The sequence below is a fragment of the Ambystoma mexicanum genome, chromosome 2p (assembly GCF_040938575.1).
Source record: "Ambystoma mexicanum isolate Mex_15411 chromosome 2p, UKY_AmexF1_1, whole genome shotgun sequence".
Lineage (NCBI taxonomy): Eukaryota > Metazoa > Chordata > Amphibia > Caudata > Ambystomatidae > Ambystoma > Ambystoma mexicanum.
The window spans coordinates 729,953,743-729,976,377 of record NC_090923.1 but is presented as its reverse complement, the minus strand read 5'-3'; the positions used below and the strand labels follow the sequence as shown (position 1 = coordinate 729,976,377).

General features: G+C 46.6%; 1 protein-coding gene across 1 annotated transcript in view; it reads right to left on the bottom strand.

Annotated features, from left to right (window-relative positions):
* The window catches only part of NAPA (NSF attachment protein alpha), a 433,641-nt gene that overhangs the window by 232,965 nt on the left and 178,041 nt on the right, over positions 1–22,635 (bottom strand). The window contains exon 6 of the mRNA XM_069644342.1: positions 9,152–9,207. Coding sequence (XP_069500443.1) covers positions 9,152–9,207 — 56 coding nt within the window. The remainder of the gene's footprint in view (positions 1–9,151; positions 9,208–22,635) is intronic.

Below are 22,635 nucleotides of genomic sequence, written 5' to 3'. Positions count from 1 at the left end.
ACTGCAAGTGGAGCAATGGGTTACAGATGTGAATGTATGCATTGCAATGGAACAGTGGGTGTATAGTGCCAGAGGATGTCCGGAGAAAGCCTGGAAAGTTTAGCAGAAATGGGAAGATGCTCAATAAACTGTTAAACTAACCAAAGTAGGTAATGTGATGCTGCTAATATTATTAAATTGTGATTATTGTGCATGGTTTTGTGGATCTAATGACCTTTAACCTTGAAGTTAATGATAATGGACTCCCAATGAGTCCAAGTGTAAGGTTTTTTGTAATGTACTAAGGAAAACCAATAAAATGTGTTACAAAAAAAAACGAAAATGGAGAAAGTGTTCCAGCTGGTTGCCTTTATGAGGCAATGCAGTAGAACCTTGTATGTGGTCCTTGGTCGTGTTGATCAAAGTGAGGACGTCTGGCAGGCTCCTGCGGCAGCACTCTAGAGAGGGACTCGGCAGCAATGGATTTCCGTCGATTCAATGGCTCTAAGTTTTGGCACCTTTTTCTAAGCACCAACAAAGAACGAAAAGCTCTAGTTAGGATTTCCTTGATCCCTTGGTCCTGGACTCTGGTGCGGGGACTCTGGACATGGATTTCTAGCTTCCGTAGGGTCCTCTGGATGCCCACGAAGATCTGGCTGGATTCAGACTTCGGAAGACAATGCCCTCGCAAGTGGTTGAGCTACCCTGAGTATTGGGCTTCTGCAGCCTTGGAAAGTCACAGCAAGTCAGGTGTTGCGTGAGATCCTCTCGAGGCTAGTTGGCCCCACCAGCCTAAGGGAGGAAGTCGGCCTTTACGTGTCTTCCCTATCCATTCGAAAATTAGGTCAGCATAGATGCAGGGCTTCTCCTGGCACTTCGGAGTCCAGGTGAGTGCTGCTGGCGTCTTCTGCTTCGGATATTATCCTCCAGTGGTCGACTCTGTGCTTAGTCCCAAAAACAATACTTTTTATGCAAGCTCCCATTCATCACAGCCCTAGGCTGTCAATCACACAGCAGGGTGGATGTCCTACAGGACAGCTAGACGGCCAATTGGAACTCGTTTCACTCAGCCACACCAAGAGACAAAAGGACAGGGATTGTTTCAGGACCCTCCCTCACTTCCTGCCTTTCAAAGCACACTGGAGCCTGGGCGGGCTTCAGGGCTGAAGCACGCCAAAGGCAAACTACACAAAGGACTCAAACCTGATGCAAACAGATTAAAAGCCTAGAAGAAACTAACTAACAAGAAATGGCAAAAAAGAAGACCGGGGCCATTTTCGGAAAATGGTCACCCTTGTGTGCAGCACTGCAGCGGAGGTATCAGCCTGCAGGTATATTGCACCAGGTAGTAAAAAAGAAACCACTGCCACAAGCCATTTAAGTGAGTTAGTTAAACCAAATGTTACATGTGTAATGGGTTAAAGGAATTACTAGGTAACCCCCCCCCCACTCCACATAGGGTAGTGTGTGCTGGACCCATAAAGTAAAGGTGAGAGAGGGTAATCTTACTATTCTTGGGAACAGTAGTTCACCGAAGAAAATGTAGTTAAACAGTAAGAGAAGTTCAAGGGACTTTTAAGTGGCACTGCACAAAAGGTGCTGTGTGTAACAACGCAAAAGCAGATGCCTATAGAGTTGACCAGATTCCATAAAACAGTAAGGAACATAGAAAATCATAGTCAGAAAAAACACAGGAGTGAGAAAAAGTTCCCTACTCAGGATTAAAAAATTTAAAAGCCCTGAGTCCAGCAAAAGAGCTGGGATTTGTGTTAAAATCTGGAATGCCCAGTGATTGCTGGCACGATGCGCACCATACGCGTATACCATCATAGACAATATAGCTCTAATTGGGTTGTTATATCAAATATCTGTTTAAGGCAAGGCTGTAGAAGCAGTACAGATGTATGCTGCCATGCAAGGAGAGGTCAGCAGAAAAACGACGAAGTACTGGAAATGGCGCAGTTGTAATACCTCAGGGTCATCTTCGACTCCACACTTTCCTTCTCTGCCCATATCTCTGAGGTATCTAAAAAGTCAAACTTCCTACTGCACCTCCTCAGAGGTACTCTGCCTTTCCTCAGAAGCTCACACTCTGCCAAGCCCTGATTCTCTCCAAGTTGGACTATTATAACAGCCTCTTTCTAAATCTTCCGGCCTCTACTCTCCGCCCTCTACAACTTATCCAGAACAGGATTGCAAGACTTGTCCTTGGTCTCAAGCCCTGGGATCGTATCTCTCTAGCTCTGAAATCACTCCATTGGGTCCCAGTGGATGCTAGGATTAAATTCAAAACCCTGTGCATCGTCCACAAGGCTTTCTGGGGCCTGGGTCCAAAATACCTTCAGCTATCTCTCTGCAAATACCTCCCCTCTCGAGCTCTTCGCTCCTCTAACTCCCTCCGGGTCAATCGTTTTTCAAAGGAACGTGCTGGGGGTAGATCTCCATCTTCGGCTGGGGCCTCCCTCTGGAACAGCCTCCCTGCCACTCTAAAACTTGAGGAGAACCATCTCCGGTTCCGGAAGCACCTCAAGACCTTCCTCTTTGCTTCTGCCTTCGCTCCCCCTCTCCCCTGCTGATCTGCTCTCTTTGCACTGTGCACCTGGCCACCCTCGGTCCCCTGCGCCCAGGTACCCGTTCACCCTGCCACCCTCCTGCACTGCCTCCCAGCCACCCCTTGCACTGGGGACTGTATCTGTACCCATACAGCCACCCCCCCCCATTTTTTTTCTTCTTTTTCTGCACTTATCAGACTTCAGACTACCCAGTCTGCTGCCTTAAACACAGCACTTGCCACTTGCTGGCTGCACTACCACTGTTTATTGCCTCAATGTTCTATTTATTATTTATTCTGCTCTTCTCTGCTTCGCACTTTCCACTCTCCCCCTTCCATGCACTTTTTCCCTTTTTCCCTTTCCCATGCTCTTGCCCGTTCTCAATGTCACTGGGCCTAGTAAGATCGTTGTTGTGTTCTCCCGTTCCCCTCCCTTGCCTAGTCGCGCTCTGAAACACTTGTGTGCGAGCGCAATACAAATAAAATATCATGTTGAGAACAGGGCGCGTGAAGGAGGTGCTTTTCTGGGTCTGATAGCCAGTGGGCGGATACAAGACTGAGGACCGGCAAAACGCCAAGAGGGGCAGGCAATGATAGATGGTGAACCCAAGCCATGTAACTGTAGAGGGTCCCCCAATGGAGCAGCTTGTGGGACAGGTCTAAGAGACCTGCATGCCATTGGCTACTGAGTGGAGGGCTCCATAGCTGGGGAGGCTGCCCCCAATGTAAGAAGAGGCACAACAAATGTGGCAGACTCGATCGCATCAAAATGCAGCAGCTGGTGGTTAGAAAGGGCGGCGCACACCATTGAAGAGTTGAAGAAGAATAAGTGGATCACACTAACTCCCCCACACAACTACGTACGAGGCCTCAGATCAAAGAGGGGAAGGCAATAGAGTTTAATGCACTGGTGGATGACTCCGGACTACATCGAGGACAATACATCACATATGTTAGGTTGGTGAAATGTATTCGAGGGATATGGCCCAAAGCGTAACTAATCCTACAGCCTGAGGCAGTCATAGAAACATTATATGATGTATCTGAAGGGGGCCACGAGGTCTCCCGGATATATGAGCTGCTGATGTCCAAAGTGGGGAAGGAGGTGTTCCAGACGAAACGGGACTGAGAGGAGGAGGTGGGTTATGGATTAGAGTACAAGGGTATCACAAAAAAGTATCAAGAAATGCAATGTTGCAACAGATTAAGTTGTATATCACCCATACAGCATATCCGACACCCAAGAAGATGGCAAAGTTCAAAAAAGCTGGGACACAGATGTGTCCGAAATGCAGAGAGGAGAAAGAAGGGATGGTACACATGTTCTGTGCATGCTCTGAAATAAAGAAATTCTGTAGTGAGGTGGCCCAACTCTTGAAAGAGAAAGATATAAATCTGGATGTAAACTCCCTGTGGGCATTCATGCTGGGGGGGGGGGGGCGTGGGAGGGGTTTCCCCAGGCCGCATAAACTTAAACATGTTAGTAAACTCAAAGACGTGGCATATATACTGGCCAAACGCAAGATAACAATGGGTTGGAAAGCAAACATGAGTGCTTGATGGCATGACCTCCAAAAATGGGCGAATGCTGAAACAGTGTGGAATGAGGCAGTGAATAAAGGGGTGGGGGGGAAATGTACACGCTAAGTGCTTGGAAACAATTAGTCCGGATCAGACTGGGAGAATTCGGAAGGAGATGGTACTTCAGGAGACGAGAGTCGTATGCAGGCAGAAGGGGATTGATTGAGACTTAGGGGTGTGGTGGGCCCAGTAGTGGGGAGGAGGGGAGAAGGGGAGAAAATACAACGTGACACTGTATATTAATCCAGGTTATATTCACTGTTAAACTGTAAGGTGTACAGGTTGGAATCAATAAAAATTGGTTAAAAAAAAATATCTATATCTTGACAAGGGTAGTTTCTTAGTGCCTCCTGCAAGTAGTTACATTATAAGAAGCACAATGGATGCTGGCGAGGAGCGCGTCAACGATATGCAATTACACAGTGTCAATGCAATTCTGTGCTTTGCCTTACCCAAGTGCATGCTTGCTATCCAGTGATCAGTACTGGCCTGCAAGTCTGATTGGTCCGAAATCAGTGATCTGACTGAGCACCACCATATTGTTAAAAAGGTTTGTGGGGCGTCATGGTAAGCGGTGAGAAACTGGCATGGCCAGGTGCTGGATGGTGGCGGCCATCTTGGAATGGACCGCTCTTCTCTGGGTGTCCAGGGGGACCTGCCCAGGCTCAGTGCAGGAGCATCGGGAATCACAGTCCGATCACAGATTTCAGACTGTTCGGACTTGCGCGCCCATTATCGATCACTGGCTAGCAGGCACGCCTGTAATGGTGTGACAGGTGAAGAACAATGGTCTGGAGGGTTGCCCAGAGCAATGCCAGTCGTTAAGATTAATTCTAAACCTTCCAGCCATCCCCTCTTTGTTTTTGCTTACGCACTTAGGTAAGGCAAAGCACAGACTTGACATGTTTGTGCATTTACATAGCATTACATACCGCACCAGCATCCACAGGGCTTCTTAAAATAACTACTTTCCGGGGGACCCTAAGAAACAGTGACCCTGGTTGTGCAGCTATTTGATAAAACACACTAATTAGAGCTATATTGTCTAGGACAGTATACACGTATGATGCGCATCGTGCCAGCATTCACTGGGCTTTCCAGATGTTTACACATGTAGGAGACAAAGAAACACAGATACCAGAGGTACACTTACACCCTATTAGAAATGGTGAACCACTCATCCTCTTCACCCCGCCCCCTTTTCAGGTACACCAACCATTTTGGGAGACTTGGATCACGAAAGGAACCTGCTCTACATGGTACACTGCTTGGTGCCAGCACAAGAATGAGCTTTTTCAAGACCACTCACCAGTGGGGTAAGTGTCGGGTCCCTGGGCAACAGGTGTCGTCAGGTTAGGCATCATTAATTGCCATAAGTGTTGTAGTGGTTAAGGAGGGTCATTTACATTGAAAAGGCATTTCCTTAATATAACTATCTTATCAACCAGCAACTATTGTCCCAACTCATGATGGAGGACTTCCTGTTCAGCAGTAATTGGCCAGTGACTATTGTGATGCTGTTTGGAACCTCTGGAGAGGTTCTAAACTGCCTTTCATCAAGATCAGTTTAGGAATGATCACAGTGTTAAAGGGCTCTAGAGTAAATAAAGAAACCAGAGAAAAGAAGCACATCTTCTGAAAGACAGTCATCAACAAGAGTCAGAGAATAATCTCAGATAAGTGAAAGAGAGAAAATTAAAGTTTGTTCAAAATGGAAATGTTTTAAAACTTTAAAGAAACTGTTTGCAAGCTTCATGTACAGTGTTGATATTTATCTACTCAAGAGAAGTTTAAAGACATTCTTTACAGTAAAGGATAAGAGTAGTTTGTACTTGCAGTTGTTAAAGGGTTAATTTGTACAGCATTATTTTGCGCACATGCATGTACATCAACAGCAGAAGCTGCGTGTGAAGGTTTAAGGTTGTAAGAGGAAAGCACCTAGCAGCGTGACGGTAAGCTGAGGAAATAGCGTTGGGCATAACCAATTAACTGAGTGGCGTAGTATTAATTTCGGACGATGCGACGAGCGAGAAATCAGCAGATGAAAAGTTGCGCTGAGTGAGCTGAATGCGCGGTGAGGAGAAAAAACAGTCCGAGGCATTTTCTCTCTGCGGCAAGTCTTTTATAGGTACACGTGTGTGCGAGCAAATGGAAAAGCAGTTCCTGAGGCATTTTTTCCCTGCGGCGAGTTTTTGAGAGGTATGCGTGCGCGCTAGCAACATTCAGTCATTTAATAAGGAAGTCAATGAAAGTGAAAAGAAAAACACAGATAAGTAAAGCAAAGATTAATATTGTTACAAGTAACACATTACGAAGCTATCAATACAGCAAGAGGAAGTATGCAGAAAAGCAAGTGTGTACTGAACTCAACTGGAAATAGTTAAAGTCATTATCATTTTCTAGTTCTTTGAAGCAAGTTAAAATTGCAATTAGAATTAAGTAGTGCTTTAGAAAAGTTATTCTTTTGAACATTTATGAAGGGATTTATAGACTGCATTTGAACTCAGTAAAGAGAGCAGAGGAAGTATCCCAAGTATAACACAAAATTAGGATACATCTTTACATTGGTTACTTGAGTAATCTCACTGAGTGAGAGCAGAAGGAGTCACTATGATAAAAGTACAACAGCACAGCAGTGAGGACCAATTACTAGTGGCAGCAATACAAGAACTCACAAGTACCAAATAGCAACTAAGCTTAAAGCTGAGGTAGTCGGGTAATTGATGGTTCAAAGAATGGGAAATTTATAATTTCAGTGTAGATCTAATTTGTTGATGTTAACCAGAGATGTGTTATTTGCAGGTTATTCCGTGTTCCAGGAATTAAAGGAGACCAGAGTAATCCTGACCGCATGTTATTTTCTCCATTTCCCCCTTTCCCCTGATCTGGTCAATCGAGCAGTTGTACATTTGACTGTTGGAAGGACTGGATTGGAGGATTGGGTGGACTATCGTCTGCTCCTGCAGGTTTTTCGGCACTGGGACCCAATAGTAATTGTTCCATCATGTCCCTTAATAACTTTGCTAAAAAGGGATGGTCATATTGTAGGGGGCCTTCTAGTGATGGGCGGTTTGTGTCATTGTAGATTCCAATCGAGGACAATTATTTCCCTGACCTGCACTCACCATTGGTAGATCATCTTTGCTAACATCATTGGCAAAGCTTTAATTGTTGAACTGACGTGCTAGAAGAATTTAGGCACAGGAAGCAACACCATGGGGGTGGGTGGGGGTCCGGGGTCAGTTTTGGCTACATATTGAGCACATAAATGACTATACCGAGCACAAACACATACTGAGCACATTATATTTGTCTTTTCGAATACAACCACAGGAGAGTTCGAGTCCAGACTTCAATTCCTTGTCCTAATGAAGGCCATCTAACTTACAGCCAACACAGGCTGAAGGCCGAAACAAAGCGGTCGACTTTTTATACTGTAAAGTACCTGTTCAATATGCCGGGGGCATTCTTGTTAAAATCAAATACAATTACCCCCCTATCCCCCCCCCTGGTCTCAACCATAATGGGTTGTACCAAAGAGAAACTTGACACTCTCAACATGTACTATGTGTCACTATTCTTATGAATTACAGTGCATGTTAAATGTTGGGAACTGTGTTTGGGCTCACTTACCTGTGGTGATCAATCACTTGTATGAAATATGACATGTATTATCTTTGTCAGAATCTTTATTACATTGTCCAACCTTGGACATTTGGCTCGCTAGCAGAATGTACATCGAAATGAAATCCAGGTGCTTTGAGAGATAAGTCAGTTCTCCCCTTGTTTTCCCAATTAGTCTACCCTCTCTCATCGGTAGGCCTTATGCCAGTGGCGTCTGTTTGAAGATTCACATTGCCAGTCTGCACTGTGCCGGGACATTCAAGGGAGTGTAGGCACATAGTTATCTTAGTTTCAAGCCTAATGAATATCCCTTGTTTGTGAGGTCTTCATCACATGTTGAGAGACCACAAATGTGTCCATTTCAACAGTGTATTTAAGACTATTTGATTCAATTATACTGGGTGCAGTTGCTCTTCTTGACCTTTAGAGACTTGCTCAATCTAGCCCTTATAAACTTTGCACACTTTTAATTGTCCAATTCTTGGCATCTGTAAATGTTCTTGTTCCCCCTAATCGCGAGAAATATGTCCTTCGCACATGATTTGCTCGTTACTTTGCCTTCATCTCTCGAAATAGGATCCTTGGTCCCAGGCCAATGTACTCCTTTATTTTGCAAGGGAAAACCAGCATCACAGTCTTTTCACTTCAGGATCTGGGGCTCGTATTTTGAGGTAGCTGGGTTGATTCATAAATCGTCGTGCATTTTATTTTAATGGTCATCCTAAACTTTGAATACATACACCTCTTTGAACTAGCTTCTACATGTCCTTTCTACTTTGTGTTACAGCGTATTTACAGTTATTGACCAGCGAGTCAGTTCATTCTTCTTTGTGTTCATGATTATCATATAATTGGTACAGGTTTCTCTTAGTGCTTCGGTTACATCTTCATCTTCAAGTGTTTTCATATCCTTTCAACATAGATTCTTATATATTCTTTATGACATTCTTTTACTGTTACACTTTGTTTCAACGTACATCCATTCTATTCATGGCTGCATTTCGACAGCTTGGCAAGGGACATCCTTCTTGGTAGCATTCCTCCACCATATCAGCTTGTGGGTACACTCTAAATTGTTGCCCGCATGCAACCGTCTCTCATACACTCGACGTGGTACAGAAATATTGCAGGGATTCATGCACGGGTTCCCAATTGTGGCTCTTTGTCCATCATTAAAATAGGATGGTGCTAAGTGGGCGGAGATAAGGTCCTAGTTCATTCTGCTAAAATCAGTTTTCATCTACTGTATAACGAGAATTATAAACTGAAAACTCCATCAGATTGCATGGTGGGAATTTGCCAAGCCAAAGGCCATTTGATGCCCGTCAGGTGACTAAGCAATGCAATCTAGCTTTCAGAGATATACCTGGAGGAGGAATGTTGCATCAATAAAAGTAAACACAATATAACCATTACCTGTTGGATTCTTCTCCTTTGTAGTAGTCTGCAGCCTGTTCGTAATGAGCGATTGCCTATTCCAATGAACAAACAATGTGTGAGGAATGTTGTCAGTTTATAGCCAATAAGCACTACAAAAATATATTCCTAGAGACATTGTAGGAAGCCAGTAAGAAAATCACATTTACAATCATCACGCGTCCTGGATCTTTCTGCCACCTTGTACACAGTTAAGCACACCAATTAGTCTAGGCATTTCGGGCACAGACCTAGATAAATTCTAATACACTTTAATGACAGCTCTTAAAGTCCTATGTTCACATAAACCATTCCATACCACCTTCATTGGTCGCTTTCTGCCTTTCTAACCACTTACTTGCCAATGGTATCCAATCTTCACCCCCCCCCCCCTTTCTACCATTCCCATCTCTTACATTCAATTACCTCTTGGTTGATCCACTAGTGCATGCATAGTAACTGCCACCATGTTCACACATCCCCACACATGCAGTCTCCAAAGATGCCACTACCTCAACAAACATTGCTCTCTCCTCCCCAGAATCTCAAGATCTCCTCCAATAATGAATCACATTTTGGTTCCTGCATGGAAGCACACGCTTGCTACCAATTACTGGGTATCCTTTCAGTTCACTAATTCGACATATTGCCTAGCTGAGGAGAGGGTGAGGGGGGCTTTCGTAGTGTTCATAGTTATGTGTTACACATAATGGAAAGATGAGTCAATACTCCTATGTACCAGAAAAGCTATAATCTGTACTATTTAGGCGGTGAACTGTCCTTACAACAAAGTGGTGCAGCACCTTCCCCGTTTACAGCAGCTCTTCACCACTAGCTTGATTCCTACCCCTTTGGTCAACATGCTCCTAAAGAAGCCCCATCTGGATTCAACTTTAACAGCCAATTATCAGCCCATTTCACTCCCACGGTTCTTATGAATCTTATGGAAACCAATGTCACTCCTCAATGTTTCCATTTCCTTGAATCTAAGCATCTCTTAAATCCATTTCAATCTGGTTTTAAACCACTTTTGGGCACAGATCCTGTCATGACTGTTCTGGATGATCTTGCCCAGCTCCAGGACCGCAGCGAGGTTTAAGTTTTGATTTTCCTGGACATCTGAGGCCATGGATACTCGGATCATGGCATTCTTCATTGCCTGGAAAAAGTAGGCATATCTGGCCTCTCTCTTGGTTGGTTCGTTTTTCATACACACTGTCCTCAAACGACATCTGTTTTTCCTTTTTAGTCTGTCCTGGTAGCTCTGACATGCGGTATCCCTAAGGGATCTTGCCTGTCTCTTCCTCTTTTATAGCTGATTTTATTGCTGAACATTAAGTGTGTTTTTACACCTATGCAGATGACACTCGGGTGCTTTTAAGTCTTGATTCACCTATATCCGAGCCTCCATCTAAATTGAGAAATTGTCCATCTGCTGTTGGTGACTGGATGGCCAATTTTCAAGTCAGGAAGCAAATTGGCCTCTGACCAGAACCCTGTGAAAAAGTGAAGCAAGAAAAGTTGGAAGATCGAAGTCTAGCATGGGCATGTTAACCCTGGGTGGTGGTGACAGAGTCAGTGGAAGGAGAAGTCTGATAACGACACCGAGACTACTTACCAAATTGAAACGCAAGGCATGCACAGTGAAGGAGAGCAGGAAGTAGAGAGGACAACCTGGCCCAAGGAGAAGGCGATTCTGTCGTGAACGCAGGCCCGGTATGGCCAACCCTAAGAGAAGGTAAATGGGAAGGCGCGAGACCTGGGAAAGATAGAGAATAACGAAGGGAAGACTCCTACTTGTCCCAGTAAGGAACAAGTATATATAAAGATCTAGAATCATTACTGGGCTACTACTACTCGTCCCAGTAAGGAGCTAGTATATAAGAATGGAGAGAATCGGGGGGCGGGGCCTGAGCGGATGGAGTAGGAAGTGCTGGGACAGAGCTCTCGTCCTGATCCTTGGGAAAGATCCTTTAAATATATGGAAACGGTTCCAAGAAAGACCAAGAAGCGAGTGCTAGCGTAAACAAAGCGATCCTGCTTCAAACCGCAGAAAACCCGACAAGAATCGGACCCCGGAATCCACTGAACAGAGCCCCGAAAATCGCGCCCCTGGGCAAGCAAGATGGCGGCTGGCGCTGCGGCCTGACCGCGACCGAGTGAGGGGACCGTGCGCCGCGTCGAGGGGATCTGCCTGCAGTCAGCGGACCCCGGAATTTGCGGACATAGCGAATCACCAGAGGAGAGGAACAGTGAGCCCGTCGCACGCTGAGGACAGAGGGAACAACGGACCCGCTGCACTGTTGTGGAGACACGAGGGGCTGAGGTGCATCTGCGGTCACCCGCGAAGTGCGGTCAAGACCCAGGAGAGATGGTGGCCCCCTTTGCGCCACGGAGCGTGGACCCAAGAGCCGATACGGGAGAAGCCACCACTGGAGGCGGACCGGCGCGTGGCGGGTGAGCCCCCCTACCCCTCGGGTGGAGGCTGCAGCCGCACAACCGGGGATGATCCACGGGAGTAGAGGAGCGGTCCCACAGAGCGAACCCCTGCGGCAGAGGTTGCGCAGAAAAGAAGAAAGGAGCACCGCTCACAAAGGAGGAGGCGCGGAAGGCGGGCCGCGCTCCGAGAAGAGAGTCAGCGGAGGAGAGGAGGCTGCTTAACCAGCGAGGCATTGCGGATCAGAGCCGAGGCATGGAAGGAGACAGAAGGAAGACGCCGGAGCCACAACACACAGGGGCGGCAACAAGGCAGCATACATTTCAGAATGGACCCGGCTGGCAAGTATAACAGGTACGCGAATCTGGGGCGAGTGGGGACGAGAATCAAAAGCAGCACGCCAGGACCGGAGAAGGGCTGAAGCCCACAGGACCAAACGCCGCAATAACACGCCACAGACGCTTGTCAGAAACCAGTGGGCCAAAACTTCTACCACCCCCCACACCACAGGAGTGGGAGAGACTAAGAAAGCAATACAGAAAGGCTGCAGTAGGCGCCACGGATAGGAGCAAACCCACCAAAGCCGGCAACAGACCAGTCAAGCAAACAACCCTGAGGTGAGAAAATTCGTCAGCATTCACAAGCCGCAAGTCCACAAAGTGGGGGAGAAATTGTGCGCCACTCACTAGAAGACTCCCTCTCAGCAACAAAGAGAACATTACACAGGTGTCACCAAGGCCCATTCTGACTGCCCACGCTCGCTGCTTCGTCCGGTTGGGCATCCCGAGGACTACCTACTGGGTCACCCCTCATCAGCACCTCCGCCCACCGGTGTCACGGTGCCCAACACCCTGGGACGGTCCACCAGAGACGGAGGGCACCGGGAACATCAGGACCCTCCGCCGGGGCAGGCGACCAGGTCTTCCAACATCTGAGCCGAAGAGCCGTGCCGCCAAGCATCGCTAACCCAGAAGCAAACCAACACTACATACGAGGAAACCAGAAAGAACGCAGTGAGTACAACGCGGCCTGCTGCGAAAGCCCCTGCGAACACACCTCATAAGGACAAAACCATTAGTGCTTGACCTGTAATGCCAAAGGCCGCACAGTTGAAGTAACCAAAGTAACACCCCGAATAACTACGGGGCTAAGAGGCAGAGCCCATCAGATGAAGGCCCATAAAGAGGGGAAGACGAGCACGGGCGGTCATGGTGCTGGGACCATCTACGGAGGTCTACCCAAGACTGCTGAGGACCACACCCCACCCAGCAAGGAGCACAAACAAGAGCTCAGTGATCGCTAACACCCAGCAAACACAGAAAACCCCAGATCAAGAAGGGCTGATCAACAGGAGGGCAGGGGCAGCATGACACGTAAAGGTAGCTACATGCCAGCCACACGAGGAAGATAACAGTAAAACAATACTGACAACAGGGGCGGAGGCACACGAAGGAACAAGCCGTGAGCAACAAGGACTGGGTGCCGAGAACGTCGGCTCACTGAACGGGCAGTGGGGTCTGGCTCGGCGCTGCTGCCCCGGATAGTGACGCCGGTTCGCCCAATACACGCGATCTGTCGCTGGAGCCAGCAGGGGCTCCCCTGCAGCTGCCTCCTCCGGATCCCCTAGCGCTACAAACGCTGCCTCCTCCTCCTCCTATTCCCACGGCCAAGCTGGATTATTCACTGCACAGCTGCAACGAACAACGGCACGTCCCCAGAGCCGGACACCTGACCAATATTCTGGAAGTGAGAGCTCTCCAGCCTTTCCCTGATACGTGGGAGGCCACAATACCACTGCAGGTCCGGTGTATTCTTACTAAAAGCAGCCAATTCTACTGCCATTCGCATAACATTGGGCCAAGGCAACCCAACTCCTCAAGAGGGAACACAGTCACCCGAACTACGTAGAGGCGGTAACCTGGGTCCCTACTCTGCCTCGCTGTGACCCTGACCTGGGCGAGGTGTCCGAGCCCCCCACCTAGACACCCGAACAGACCGACAATAGGCAATAAAAATCCCATAGTACCCAACCACACAACACCGCTAGAAAGCCAAATCGGACAGAACCACCCTCAGCAGAGACCCACGAGAACACGTGTCAGGAGGCCAACACGGAGTCTCAACGGGGGAGGGGAACCCGATGCCCAGGATTAAAGGAAAAACCCCTCACACAAGAACCAAAACACTGTCGAAAAACCAAAATCGTTTGCTAGAAAGCTGCTGGAACACAACACAACAAAGTGCCCCCCCCCCAAGAACCTCTGGATCAGGAAGAATCAACTATGCTTAACAACTCTGACATAGCTATGAATAAGGAAGAACTACTTGTCTGCCTTAGAGGTATGGAATCCAGGATAACAATCACGCTCCAGACCCAACTAGAAACAATGAAAGAAGACCTGAAGACATCCCTGAAAAAGGTACGACAAGAAATAGACTAACTCTGAGGCAGAGTAGACACACTCGAAAATGGACTCTCACATATGGCAGAGGAAGCAAAGCAATACAATGGCCTACTGGACCAAGTTGCCAGAGCTACAAATAACCTAGAGATCCAAACGGAAGATTTGGAAAACCGTTCACGAAGATCCAATATCCGGGTCAAGGGCCTCCCAGAAACGATCCAAGATAAAGACCTACGGGACACCATGCAACACTGCTTCAGCAGCATCCTGAACAACGCCCCCCCAGAGAGATTCGAATTTGACAAAATCCACCGAGTGGGCCCCAAAAGGATTGAACCAGGAGTGAGACCTAGAGATGTCCTCGTCGCTATGACCTCCTATAGTCTGAAAGAAGACATCTTGAGAGCCGCACGTACCCACAAAGAACTAACCATCAATGGAGGGCGAATCCAACTATACCAGGACTTAGCATCGATCACTTTACATAAAAGGAAGCTTGTGCAACCGGTCACAAAAGAACTGCAAGCCAAACAAATCGCATACAGATGGACATTCCCCTTTGGACTAGCCTTCCCCTGGAAAGGGAGACAAAGAAGGATCAGTACATGCAAGGAAGGCCTCTCATTACTACAAATTGAGGTAGAACAAAGTCAAACCGAAACTAGCCCACAGAACAGTGCCCCCAGCAGGCAAAACAACCAATGGGAATGGTCATCCGAAAGGAAAAGAAGATCTAACAGAGAAGAAACTGGCAGGTCCCTTCAAATATCACGAAAGAAATACCCTGAAGAAGACACTAAATAAAGAAGCGTCTGGAAAAGAAACCGAGGAAACACCTGACCACAGCAACTGGGCCACCTCAAACTAACCCAAAACAAGACACGCTACAAGACAGAAGCAACAAATATATTCCATACAAGAATGGCAGAGGCACTGATCATCTCGCTAAATGTACAAGGCCTGAACTCCCCCGGGAAGCGACGAGCGATTCTCAACAGGCTCGAAAAGATGCCTGCAAAGGTAGCGATCCTACAAGAAACCCACCTCCTGAAAACGGATGAAAAAAGAATGCGTAACAAGGCATTCCCACAATAATACTTCGCCTCCAGTAGCTCGAAAACAAAAGGGGTCGCAATACTGTTAGCTAAGGGAATGAACTTCCGAAAACAGATGATTAGTGACACTGAAGGGAGATACCTGGGAATCAAGGGAACTATCAAAAGGAAGACCGACAGAATCCTGGCGATATACGCTCCTAACGACAAACAAGACCGATATAGCACGGATCTCCTACTGAAAATAGGGAGCTGGTGTGAAGGCCAAACAATTATACGAGGGGACTTCAACTGTATAATGGACCCTAGCCTCGACAAAACCCTACCCCCTACGGCAGCCGACCAGAGACACAGACAGGCGTTGGAAAGGTTCCTCAGAGAGCTAGAAATAATCGAGACCTGGCACTTCTTCCAAGGAGACACGAGAATACACTCACTATTCTGCAGTACACAGAGGATACTCCAAAATAGACATGATCCTAGTATCGGCAACTCTAATCCCCAAGTGACTAAGGTGGAAATTGGAACACAATACATTACAGACCACGCCCCAGTACTAGTTAGCCTGGAAATAGACGGAGGGGAAAACAAACAACGCCCGCAGTGGAGACTCAATGATCTGATCCTACGCGACCTAGCGCTTAGAGCACACATGGAAGAAACTATAAACAACTATTTTAAAGAGAACGACAACGGCGAGGTGAACTGGAAAATCATTCTGGGACGCGGGGAAGGCTGTAATCAGAGGAGAATTCATGACCCAGGCAGCAGTATACTGTAGGGAATGAGCAATACTAACCCGGAGGATGGAACTAGCCCTAAAAGAAGCAGAGGAGAACCACAAAACCCGACAAACGCAGAAATCCTGGCGAGAGTTAAAGAAGATTCGTGCCCAACTGGAAGGTCACACTGCAGATACGGTAGCACAGACATTACTCAACGCTAAGCAATCATATTACGTCCACGGAGGCAAGGCAAATAAATTCCTAGCGGCCACATTAAACAAACAGAAATCCCGTAACTCGTAACTATATAGCTGCCCTAAGAAACGAAAAAGGGGATGTGATCACAAAAGAGGAAGAGAAGCTGGAAATAATGGTCCGATTCCATGAGGAACTATTAAAAGGGAGCAAATCTAAATGCGGCAGACTAAAAATCCTATCTACTGGCAACCCATCTACCCCAAATCTCGGACAAGGACACAGAAATCCTGGGGAGGCCATTCACAGCTCAAGAAATCAATGAAGCTATCTCATCATTACCAAGGAACAAGACCCCAGGCCCAGACGGCTTCGGAAACGTGTAATACAAAACATTTCGAACACAACTACTGGGCCCCCTCACCCGACTCTTCAACACAATCAGAGACACCGGATCGATCTCCCCCAGATATGGCAAGATCCTCAACAATCCTTGTGCTGAAACCAAACAAGGATCCCACTGAATGCTCAAGTTACCGCCCGATAGCACTCCTAAACACAGATGCAAAGATATTAGCGAACAGACTATCGCAGATACTCCCGGATATCATCCATGAGGATCAGGCAGGATGTGTCAGGGGACGACACACTCAAGATAACGTTAGAAGAGCCATAGATATAATCGAATGGGGGAGACGTACAAATCAGACATTCGCAATAGCGGCCTTAGACGCTTCACAGGCTTTCGACAGTTTGGACTGGGAATACCTTCGGATGATCCTGGAGAAATTCAGATGCGGGACACAACTCAGCAGGATGATCCTGGCAAATTTTCAACACACATCTACATCATTTCGGACAAAAACCCGTGACTCAAAACAAGTGGCGATACGGAGGGGTACGCCCCAGGGCTGCCCCCTATCTCCACTAATATTTGCAATGGCTATGAAATCACTAGCAGCGCGGTACAGAGGGGACCCCGATATAAAAGGAGTGCAAATCAAGAAGACCCAGCAGAAAATAGCATACGCTGATGACGTGATGCTCTATATGGGAGACACCACGAATACACTACCGAGAGCCGTAGACACACTGGAGGAATTTGCCATCATATTCGGATTCACGATCAACTACAATAAATCAAAGGCACTAAACATAACGGAGGACGCCAATACAATAAACCCCATGAAGCAGAGATTCCCCCTGAGATGGGAGGAAAACACTTTAGAATACTTGAGGGTTCACCTGACAAGGAAATTCGAGGACTTATATAGATCAAACATCCCCCCTCTTTGGAAACAATTAAAAGCGGACCTGCTGAGATGGGATAACCAGGAACTATCGTAGTTTGCCAGAATAGCAGCTGTAAAGATGACCCTTCTCCCTCGCCTACTATATGTGACCAGCTCAATACCAGCGGAGATCCCACCACAGATAACCGAAGAACTCCAAAACGCAGTATTTGGATTCATATGGGCGAAAGAGACCCAGAATACAGAGACGCACACTGACCCATCCCCCGCTCCTGGGAGGTCTAGGAGTCCCAGACCTGAGCAGATACATCATGGCAGCACAGTTGGCCCCCATACTCCAGTGGGCTAACCCATCCGACACCAAAGGATGGAGAGCCATAGAGCAAGCATCCACACAGATCCCGATAACAGCACTCCTAGCACTGAACCCCAAGGCCCGCGAAGCAGAAGGAAAACTACTAGGAGCTACTAAAACAGCCGCGAGTAACTGGGGCAGAGCTATGCAAATGAAGAAGATCAAACGAGGGTTGGGCCGTTTATCCCCAATAGCACACAACATCGACTTCACTCCAGGCTTGAAGAAGAATTTCTGGGAAGGATGGAAAGGCGCAGACACTGACATTGCAGGACATGTACCAGAACAGTGAACCAATCCCTTTCGTAGAATGCAAAAAGGAATTCGATCTGGGGGAAAATGTAAGGTTTAGATACATGCAAGTACGACACTGGATCTCCCACACATCAGTGAAAAGAGCGGGGACAAGAACCCCAACAGGATTGGAACTAACAATGCAAGAAGGGGAATCAAGGAGAGGCATATCTAGAATCCATAAACTGCTTGATGGAGCACAACCAACGGACAACCTAAGATATAAAGAAAATTGGGAAAAGGATATAGGAGAGCCGATAACGGAAGGAGAGTGGGACCAGATATGGACAAGAGCCCATAGATCCTCCAAATGTACAGCAATTAAAGAAGCTGCATATAAATTATGCTACAGATGGTACATGTCCCCCCACAGATTACACAAAATAAACCCAGAATATCCCCCAAACTGTTGGAGACAATGCGGAGGGAGAGGAGATCTATTCCACATGTGGTGGGCATGCCCCAAAGCGATTACCTATTGGAAGGAGATACTGGGACAGATCAAAGATATTACTGGTAGAGACTTACCACTATCACCTAAGGTGATCCTGCTGGGAGCAGAGGCAAAGGGTATATACGCGACATCAGGGCATATTTCCACCCTAATAACACACTTACTATCAGCAGCACGAATGACATTGGCACAAAGGTGGAAAACGCTAGAGGGCCCGACGACACCGGGGTGGTGGGTGAAAATATGGGGAGTAATGGCAATGGAGAAGGTAACCGCCATAAGAACAGAGACATACCAGAGATACTTGTCCATATGGTCCCCTTTTAGAAACTTTGTAGGAGACAGGGAAGCCCATTTCTATAAACCACAGACGCTCAGAAATATATCGATCACCTAACAACCCATAACAGTGAAAGAGAGAGAATCAAGACGACGAGAAAGGGGAACAAGAAAGAAAATAAAGGGGGAGGTAGGAGTTAACTGTTCAATTGTTACACTCAAAAACCTATGTATAAAAGAAATGAACACTGCAGAGACTCTGATCTACTTGGTCCCCCCTTCCAAAACTCTGTCGAAGAAAGAGAAGCTTATTTCTTCAAATCTCAGGATCTTAAAAACGTTTATATCTCCTGATAGTCAGAAGCACAAAAGGAAGGGGACTCTCATATGGGGTCGTTTTAGCGGAAAGGACAAGAGACTCTGGAAGCTAGAGGAAAAGGATCTGGGTGGGGGAGGAGGAAGAAAGTTAAGAATTAATTGGAGACAGTTTACACAGCAACGGGTGACATCAACCATGAATGAAAATTTGGTTTATGCACCATGATGGCAAAGTGTCATGAATATATGTTATAATTGATTATCTCTATCGAAAAATAAAAATAAAATGGTTAAAAAAAAAAAAGAATGGAGAGAATCATTACTGGGCTACTCATACTTGTACCTGTAAGGAACAAAGTTTGAAAGAATCATTATGGGACTCGTCCTAGTAAGGAGTCCATGTGGAAGAAGAAGATACCAGTTTCAGAATTTTGTGTGAGAATCATTACGTGGGCAATCATTCTTATGCCAATTAAGGATTAGTTTTGGAAACACATAAGAGTGAATCGGATAATTGGAACAGTAGTAGTTGTGCCATACAAGAAAAAGATTGGACAGTGAATCAAGAGTGTCAAGTTTGATGAAAAAAAGAGCAACAAAAGTCAAATCAAGACAGACTAATTGACAAAATCAATAAAACAACACGAGCAAAGCCTGAGAGAGAAGTGAAAGAACCCCAATGATGAGCAATATGTGTTGATAAAAGTAGTAACCAATAAATATCTGACTACTTTATTAAAGTGTATTGTTGCAGAAGTCAACCTACAGGATAATGGAGCAATTTTCCTGCGCCTTAGTGATTTTGTTAGTGGTGAGGTCAGCATAGATTAGTTTTGGACAGTGAACAGATCTTTCTTTTGGGACTCATGGACTAGCAACCTAGTTAGCAAGGTAGGTACGGAAACACCATAGATTAGGCAAAGTCAGGCCTTATGACTTTCTTTATTTAAAGATTGAATTCAAATGGAAGATCAGAGTCCAAGTCCTCCTTCTGATCCAACACACTAGTAAATAAAGGACAGGTCTTTATCACAATGACCGGTTTCTGCAATATGTGGTAATCTCTCACTCTTCAGAATTATAATCAGTACATATGGCTCATCTAAGGTTAGAGTACTACCCACTGTGGCGCTTTGCAATGCAGGGCCTCTCAAACACATCTAACACTGGGGTCAGGCCTTGTCGCATGAGCAGAACAAGATTGGTCTCTTTAAGGAATGCCCTAAAAATATTGTCAGATTAAACGCGCCGCAGCCTCTGGCCCATTTGCTAAGGGCCGCTGTTGGAAATCTCATTCTCGTTCCGTTCTATGCAGAAAACCAAATTACTGACGCCTGGCAATCTTTTGACTGGGTGTTCCTCCCACGTATTCCTCATCTTACAATATCTCCTTCCAGTGTCAGCCGTTTCAGAATTTCTTTTTCAGTAAAGGGCGATATACTCGCACCGGGAATGTAACTTCAGTTCATAGCCCCTCACCCCCTCAGGTATCAAGAGCAACAGACTTTGTGAGGTCAAAAGGCCAGGCACTTAAGCAAGGTCTAAAAACAAATTCTATGAGACGGGTGATGAGGAATACGTGGGAGGAACATCCAGTCTAAAGAACATTACCATGGTTAAGTAATTTGTTCTTCGAATGGATTGTGTCCTCCCACGTATTCCTCATCTTATGATACACTCCCAAAGCAGTATTGTGATCTAGGTGGGAATAAGAACGTATGATTTGTCATTAATGTTGTGACGCACAGCCTCATGAATCCTGCTTCCTGTCCAGACAGTAATATTTTGTTAAAGTATTTAAAGACGACCAAATAGCTGCTGCACAAATATCTTGTACTAGCATCCCTCTCTGCAAAACAGCTGAAGTGGCCACACCCCTTATCGCACGTGCTCGCAATCCCACAGGAACGCCCTTCCCCGCCAAATTATAGCATTCAGTGAGACAAAGAATTATCCAGTGGGATAAAGTTTGTTTTGTCACCGCCAGAGCTAGTCTGTGACCAACGTACCCAATAAACTGGTCCTCTTGCATCATCTTTGCCATTTGAGAGATGTAAAAGCTTAAAGCCCTTTGGGGTCAAGGCAATGAAGTCTCTCTTCCTCCTTACCAGGGTGAGGTGGAGGTTGGAAGGTTGGTAGTACCATTATCTGAGAAAGATGGAACTCCGATACCACCTTTGGCAGAAAAGTGGGCCGGACTCTCGGAAGGAATTTCTCCTTAAAGGTGGTGGTAAATGGTGGTTTGCATGACCAAGCCTGCAATTTGCTAACTCTGCGTGCCGATGTTATGGCCGTAAGGAAAACGGTCTTCAATGTTAGCGTCCTTAAAAAGACAAGAATGAAGAGGCTCAAAAGGAGCACAAAAAGGTATTTCAGAACCAAGTTTAAATCCCAAACGGGAACCACAAATGCGACTGGAGGAAACACATTAGTGAGCCCTTTCAGGAATTACACATAAGGTATTTTGAAATAAGATTGTCTGGCGTGCGCCTGAAAATGGATACTGCAGCCAAGTATCATTTCACATTGCCAATCTAGAGCCCCAGACTGGCAAGATGCAGCAAGAAGGATTACACCATAGGTGCGTTACACAGAAAAGGGTCCACAGTTATCTCTACACCAGCAGCAAAATGTACTCCAACAAAAGCAATACAGAGATTTCGTTGCTGGCCTTCTGGCCGAGCACAACCTCCATCACGTCTTCCGAGTGGTCCCAATCCTTCCATCTCAGCCTCTCAGAAACCAGGTGTGAAGGTTAAGAGCTTGACCTGCAGATGGAGAACCCGGCCTCCCTCGTGAGAGATGGTCCTCTCTTTGAGGATGACTTATTGGAGGGCAGATTGACATGTCCAGAAGGTCTGGGTACCATATCCTCCTGGCCCAATCCGCAGCAATCAGGATCATGGTTTTCCCGAACATCCTCAACCTCCTGATGCTGTGAGGATTGATGGTCACTGGAGGGAATGCGTATAGGAGTGGAAACTTCCAGTGTCCTACATGCATCTCTTTAAGGATTTCCTGAGCTAGTTCCCACTCGTGGGAGACTGTACTCTGCCTGCTCAGTGTGTCTGCTGCCATGTTCTCCTCCCCGGCTAGGCGAACTGCGAACTGATTGCCTCTTCAAGTGCCCAGAACCAGAGCTGCATGGCCTCTCTTCTTTGTTGAGGTAGTATAATGCCACTGTGTTCATCATTATCAGAACATTCTTTCCCCATACAGAGGGAAGGACCTTCAGTGCTAGTCTGATTGCCCTCAGCTCCAAAAGGTTCTGTACTTTGGACTTCGATGGAGACCAACGACTGCTGACAGTCAGATCGTTGACATGGGCTCCCACAACCCGCGAGGGATGCCTCTAACTACCATCATCTCTGGCCGTGGTTGCCAAAAAGGTTCCCCTTTTCAGAAAGTTGTCCTCGCAGGCCCACCACAGGCGATCCTTTGCGGCTCTGCTCGGAACCTGAAGAAGGTCCAACATCCTGCCTGTAAATTGAAACCACTGGGACCAGAGGGCCCGCTGGAGGGATTTCATTCTCAGACGAGCTTCTGGCACAAGAAAAGTGCAAGATGCCATGTGGCCGAGGATACCTTAGACAAATCAAAGGCCGGAAGACACTGGGCATTCTGGAACTTGACGACCATCTGCCGAATGTGTCGAGACATCACCTCGGGTGGCGAAGCTTTCCCCGACAAAGCATCTAGGAGCGCTCCAATGAA